At 36.9% G+C, this 7155-nt stretch overlaps 1 protein-coding gene across 4 annotated transcripts in view; it reads left to right on the top strand.

Annotated features, from left to right (window-relative positions):
* TNS3 (tensin 3) overlaps positions 1-5401 on the top strand; it is a 163619-nt gene extending 158218 nt beyond the window's left edge. For all 4 annotated transcript variants that reach the window (XM_039388487.1, XM_039388488.1, XM_039388486.1 and 1 more), the window contains 3 exons: positions 858-926; positions 1144-1170; positions 2121-5401. In XM_039388487.1, coding sequence (XP_039244421.1) covers positions 858-926; positions 1144-1170; positions 2121-2265 — 241 coding nt within the window. In that variant the 3' untranslated portion in view covers positions 2266-5401. The remainder of the gene's footprint in view (positions 1-857; positions 927-1143; positions 1171-2120) is intronic.
* Positions 5402-7155: the final 1754 nt, after the last annotated feature.

A 7155-nucleotide genomic window follows, 5' to 3' on the forward strand; every position in this document is an offset into this window, starting at 1 on the left:
GATTATCGAAAGAATGATGGTGACAGTGTAAGCTGGCTGTAGTACTGGAGCTATGGACATGAGTAATATTTAAGCTATGTAGATTACTTCCACATAGCATATTTTACCTCTGGAAGGTCATTTTGCCATGGCATTTTTTTGTTGCTATTTCTTATAAAAAAAGAAAGTAATGGCTTTGCCAGCATTTGATATTGAACTTATTCAGTGGAATGATTTATCTTCACAATGTCTTTCACTAGTATCACTGAACAGAGTTGACTTAAGCAGATGCTGGGTATCTCCAGTATTTGAAACAGTGCTTTGGATATCCTGTAAAAAACTATGATTAAAAGTTAATTTATATTTACTTTGTACTAAATGCTATTTAGGCTACCGTGAACTCTTTTCATTTTGAAAAATTACAATAACAAAAAAGGGACAATAGGAATTCATTATAGATTAAAAAAAAAGTGCCAGACTTCTTAATTCCATGGGGTCTGCAAGCATTTGTAGCAGATCAAGGACAGAACATTAAACTGTAATGCCTAGAAGTGTGTATATTTTGAAATGTAACATAATCAAGTCATGCACAAGTTCCAAGAAGTTGCATTTATGCACTAATATCATACATATCTAAATGGTCAGTTTTTAGAATACTCCTAATCCTTTTTCTTAGCTTGAGGATTAGTTTTCCTTTTCTTCAAAAAGTTCTTGTTGTTTGGAGCAGTTCAGTTGGCTTTCAAGGTCACTCAGAAATAGCAAAAAGGATATATTGTCATTGTTAAGACTAAAAAAATTTATTTTTCAGATCTGCTTATTGTTTAAAATTTTAAGCATCTTAAATGTTTCTGAAACTTGTTCTATTTCTTCCTATCCAGACTCTTTTTTCGGCGACATTATTCAGTCAATACCGTTATTTTCTGTGCTTTGGATCCACAGGACAGAAAGTAAGGAAGATAAGCAGTATTTTTAATATGCTGTTTGTATTGTTGATACACCAAAAAAACCCCCAACCTCCCCCCAAAAAAACAACCCCCTACAAAACACCACACAAAAACAAAAACCACCAAAAAAAACCAAACAAAAAAACGCGCAAACCAAAACTAACATGGGTTTCATTTTTGTTTCTCCATTTATTTTTTTACTGCTTTCTTAATGGACAAGATGGATGAAAGATGGCCTTTCTGCAAAGTAAGTGGACACTTCTATGAGTCTTTTAACTGAATGTTTTAGGCATATCATTAAAATGATCGGTTTCTTGGTGTTCTAAATTATCTTTGTCAGAGATGTAGAAGGGAAAGCAGCTGTTAAGACACAGAAGTCTCTCAGCCCACTGTAATTAGACTTTAGTTGCTTCATCTACACCTCTTCAAGTTGAGGCCTAATTGTGTGATGGGTGATGGTGGGATGTCTGGTTGTAGATTTCAGGTCTATGATTTGACTAAGGTTTCAGAAGTTAAAACAGAGCTATTTGCTACTCAGTTTTGTGTTCCACTTGTCCAGCAACAGTACCCCAAGCTTACTTGTCTCACTTAAAATGATATCTTTAGAAAAAAAATCACCCCCTGCGATACATAGATGAAAATACTCTTAGTAATATTAATGTGTGGCATAAATATATAATTACCAGTGGATTGCAAAGTGTTTTCTGTTGAAGGCAAACACTGTTGTCCCCTTTAACCAAAAGAAATAACCTAAACAGAGAGGTTCAGGCACTTGTTTCTGGAAAGTGAAGAAGAGTAAGAAAGAAATAGATGGTCTAAGTCCTTTTTACAATACTCTGTCCACTGAGATGTGTGTCCCTTAAAAGCCTCTCTTTAGGCAATCCCTGATACACCACACCACACACTCCCCATGGTAGGTAAGAGAACAGCAGTATTGAATCAGATTAAATATATCCCAAGGGTCAGCAGCACTTCTCTGACAACACACAGAGTAGAAGGAATGGGACAGTCTCCTTCCCTGATTCTCTCTTGAGATGTCTGGTCCATCTGGACCACTGTGTTTAGCAGTCACATGGGGCCTTGTCCATCAGAACAGAGGAAGTCTGGTTTGTGTGCTTTGTTACTGCAGTATCGTTATGAAGAGAGGTGATGCCTGTCTGTCTGTTCTCTGACGTACTGTGATTGCTGCCCTTGCAGAGTGTTTGGGTTCATTGCCAGGAAGCAAGGCAGTGCCACAGACAACGTATGCCACCTCTTTGCAGAGCACGATCCAGAGCAACCTGCCAGTGCCATTGTGAACTTTGTATCAAAGGTCATGATTGGATCTCAGAAGAAGATCTGATGCCTTTCCATCCTTGATTCAGAGCTCTTCGCTGACTTCACTGAAGGAAATCATTGTGAGAAGGAGAAAGGCTATTCGGCAACAGTCTGAACCTTGTCATTCCCAGTAAGGAAAGCAGAGGATGGTCTGTGTACTGTGTTTGCAAGGGTTCAGGCTTTTATTTGAAGATGCCTCTGACTTCACAAAGCACTATTACTTTGCTTTCATATCAGATGATGAAACAAAAGAAGCTGGGTGCCACCCAAACCCACGTAGCCCATACCTGAATGAAGCATAAACAAAAAACTTTTCTCCTGAAGGGTTTCTAATATATCTTCACACGCTGTTTCTCATCATTTATTGGAGCAGAAATGCTTATTAGATTGTGCTACTTTTTTGTTCAGAAAGTGTATAACCTCTACAAACACACTTGCCATGGTTACATCAGTGGTAGCTATAGGCCTTGCAAATGTGCTTTTAAGAGAATGATCGGCTGAGGAAGACTATTTGCTCTTCCCTTCATCTTTGTGATCAGTGATGGGAACTGAATGGAGAAAGGGGAAGATGTATGTGAAGAGAAGGTTTGTGCAGGTTGATTTCTGGTAAGAAAGGAGTGGCAGTTGGAATATTCAGGAATATAGTTCTGTATTTAGTATTAAGAAGGCTAGGCTGTTTTACTTTGAAAATTTTTAAATAAGGAAGAAGTGACGGAACAGAAAAAGTTTGTGTGGAAATCTGTTTTGTAATTAGGGAGGTTTGTATTGTCTTTATACAAAGAAGTAAGCAGGGAACATTCTGTATTTTAATAATTACAGGATAAAAATGAGGGGAAAACAAAGAGGAAAATTGTGTAATTTATAGTAGATCTCAGATCTTGATATGTCATACAGATCATTTGGAAACTATACCATTGCTGAGCTTTGCCTCTTTACTTATTTTGTATAAGTAAAAGTGTGTATAACCTGTATAGAGACAATAGAGTCTGATATTTTCACTTTTGTGTTACAGTGACAAGATACATCCAGTTTTCTGTCTCTGCAATACTGATTTGGTAGTAACATTTGTTCCCCTACCTAATAACTATATTTGTGGATTCTTTTGCCCCACTTTTGTTGAATTTTTGAGGATTTTTTGGCTTTTTTTTTCAGTAGGAACTATTTTTGATTTATAATTCCTTGAGTCAGCAAATCTGAAAGTGAATGGAATTTATTTTGTTCCTCTGTCCCATTTCTTGAGAGCCTTTATGTAATGATTTCTACAACCATCACACTTGTACATATCTCAGTATCTTTCTAAACAGATATTTGAAATGCATAAGAAAGTGCTAGTTAGCTTTCCAGAAAATTGATACAGTAGGTTACAGTGGAAGCCTGCACAAGGAGAGTAAGCCTCTGAGGTCTACTGTGTAATTCCCATTCACTCAAAAAGAGCAGTACTTGACCCCTATATGAGAACGAGGGGTAATAAAGGAGCTTTAGTATTCGCAAGTGCTGAAAAGTTTCATTGCCTCTATTTCTTTCATGTGTGGCTGTCAACATTATATTCATAACCCGAGGAATAAAATGACATGCTGAATACTACATGCTGAATGCATGAGCCGCTGGATTAACTAGTAACTATACCCACTTTTAGATTTTAATCCTTTTATACACTGTTACTAAGTAACGGTTAAATGGAATGAGAAACTCTGATTGGGCTATATTTTAAGAGGGTTCCACCAATTTGAACTACATTTGTCCTGTATAAAATATGATGGTTTTTTTTAATAGCTCTCTTTCCTGAAGTGTTAGGACCATGGAAACCTTATTCAGTGACCATAGCCAAAGTGTTTTATTTGTGTAACTATGAATTTTGTGTAAGTAACTTTATGCTTTTTAAAAGGAAGGGAATAGGGAAGAGAGGGAAAGAGAAGAAAGATTTGCATTGGGACCAGAAATGGTATATTAGTAGCAGTGGGCATTGGATGTCTGTGAAAGGGTGAAGCAATCCAAAGCGCAGTAGCTACCATTGAAGCAACAAAGGCAAGTACCTCTGATTTTAACACATAATTTTGTTCTTCTGGCACAGAGGTATACTACTTAAAGAGTTTATGTACCATCCAAAAAAAGAATGCAGTTCTTACTTCCAGGAGTTCTGCTCCTTTTAAAAAATATGAGGACAAGTTTTCTTTTAATATTCTTTTGGTGTACAAAGATTCCATTTGCCTAATCTAGTCAGCCAGTTGGAGCCCAGAGAATTTCTTCAGCTGACATCTCAGTTAGATTTAAGTCTCAGATTTAAATCTGATGCGTTGTGAACATTGAAATGAGGAAGAATTTTTTACTCTATTTTTTCACTTCTGTAGAAAATACTTAAATTTTAGTGTGTCTTCTCAGACACCAAGTGTTGGCCTTTGGGCTGAAGATAAAATGTCTTTTTTCTCATGTATTGTTATTTCCATTCAGGGCCTTATTTTTTATTCCTTGTGCTTTTTCAAGGTCTGCTAAATTCAGAAGCATAAGGGATTGAATGCTGAAACTCCTGGTGGTATTTCCTGGGAGTTTAGCTCTACTTGGTAAGTGGGAAAAAAGAAGTTACCCTGTTTCTAAGGGAGGTTTTCTGTTATGCATTCCTTTGGATGGTATAGTGCCATGTGCTCTTGCTTTTTAATGAATTAAAAAATGCACAAAGCAAAATAGTTCAGTATGTACCATTATGTAGTGTATGTAGAAAGATATTCATGGAACTTACATGTTCAAGGCAAATACAGGTCTAAATCTTTAACACAGCACTTTCTTTCAAGATTTTTGGTAGATGTGTATATGCAGTTTCATAACTAATGGCAGCAAGTTGACATATGCATTTAACCAGACTCCTGTTAACGTAGTTAGTAAATATGCTACTATAATCATACAGTGTTAATAAAAAAATGCTAAAAGCCATGTTTTTAATTAAATGGTCTCAGTGTATCCAACAGTATCATTAAAAATTAATTGTTTCTTTCCTGGTTTTTCTATTAGTGAAAATTTTTACTTTTTTTTTGAAACTGTAAAGAAGCATCTGAAGGTCTGCAGTATATAAATGAATGTTTCTATAAATTCTTTGTATAGTCATTTTCTCTGCTCTTCAGATACCACCTCTTTCAGAATTATAATAAAATTACAAATGTGGAATTCCATAACAGTCTGACATGGCCATCTGTTCTGAATGAAAGTTACCTTCTGGTATTCAAAACCAGCTAATGAGTAAAATGTTCTTTGTGAATTAAGAATAGGTTGCATGCTGGGGTTTAGTTTTAAGAAACACTTGAGATTTATTTCAAGGACTTGACTTTGCGTGAGTCTGTGTTAGTGGTTCAATACAGTTAAAGCATGTGATTTTCCTAGTTAATTTTTGGTTATAGTGATATAATAGTACCTTTTGCCTGTATTGCATATTTCAGTGTAAGAAGGAAGAATATGATGTCATCTTCTGAGATGCTGTACCCATTTAACTGTGTCTCCACAGTGATTACACTGGAAAACCTTCCAGAGGAGCATGAGAGGGAGTGACAAATCTTACCCCTAGCTGAAATAGGTTCAAAATCAGTGCAACAACCATACATTGAAGGTTGAGCAATATACACGCTTTATCAGGATTATTTTGGAGACTGATATGTCATGCTGATATGTCTGGTATGTCATGCTGATGCCTTTTCTAGGCTGGCAGGAATTTTTCATTCAGCGTGCTTTATTGTCTTTCATCACTACAGGCTGTTGTGAGGTTTATGCGTGGGCGTAATGCAATGGAGTTACTAATAAAAAGTATTAGTTTTTATTAGAATGTTTTATAATGTGGAACAGATGACAAGGATGCAAGAGCAAAATGAATCTTCTGTGTCAGGAGTCCAGTCTCTCCTGTTAAACTCTTGTCCTTGAACTTGGATGCCATTGTGCACATGTGTGCTGCTCTTGAGTGCATTTGAAGGGGTCTGTTTGCTCTAGTGGATGAAAATCTGCTTTCAATATTCATCCTAGATCTATTCACAACTGGTTTATAGGCAGTGGTTCTTATGCCAGCACTGTCTCTTAGCATGAATAACAGTTTTCTCCCTGAGGTATTTTTAGCAAGAGATCTGACCCCCCTTCAGTCCCTCATTCTTCCTTTGGCAAGACTAAACAAGTCAGCACTCAGCCCTTATGTATTTTTGTCTTTGAAAGGGTCAGTAAAAAAATTTCTTTGGAGGGACTTCTTAAGTGAACAGTGATACTCCTTAAAAAGGGGCATAACCTGTTGCCTTGTGATTTTTTAAATATTTTTATTAGAAAACTCTTGAAACAAAAAAACTTGGCCCACCAAGATAGGCAGAGTAAATCCCTCATCTGCTTTTGCTGTTTACACCTAGCACAAAGATTACAGTAGTGTAAACTACATCAGGCAGTGTGCACAAAGGACAAGTAGCTAAAGAAGTTCTTAGTAGCTTAAGTCAGAAACAGGAAGCTTGCAGGAGTCCTAGCAAATCTGGCAGACTACTAAGAGGGCAAAGGGGCGCTTTTTAGAGAATTTAAGGATCTTGCTGAATAACTGAGAAGGAATTTGCCTTGTATGTCACTGTAAGGGATATCAAACCAGAACTATTCCCTTTCTTTGAAGACATTTAATGTCTCATAAAGCAGAAATGTTTGGACCCATTTTAACGTTTTAGTATTTGCAGAATCATAGAGTGGTTGAGGTTGGAAGGGACTTAAGGAGGTCCTCTAGTGCACCTCCCTTGTTCAAAGAGGGCCATCAAGAGCCATTTGCCCAGGACCATGCTCAGACAGCTTGAATATCTCCAGGAATGGAGTCTCCGCAATCTCCCTGGTCAACCTGTGGTAGTTCTAAGTCACCCTCACAGTAACAAAATGTTTCCTGATGTTTGGAGGTAACTGCCTGTGTTTCAGTTGGTGCAAA

Source organism: Pipra filicauda, unplaced genomic scaffold (genome assembly GCF_003945595.2).
Source record: "Pipra filicauda isolate LSUMZ 115617 unplaced genomic scaffold, ASM394559v2 scaffold657_size180086_pilon, whole genome shotgun sequence".
Classification (NCBI taxonomy): domain Eukaryota; kingdom Metazoa; phylum Chordata; class Aves; order Passeriformes; family Pipridae; genus Pipra; species Pipra filicauda.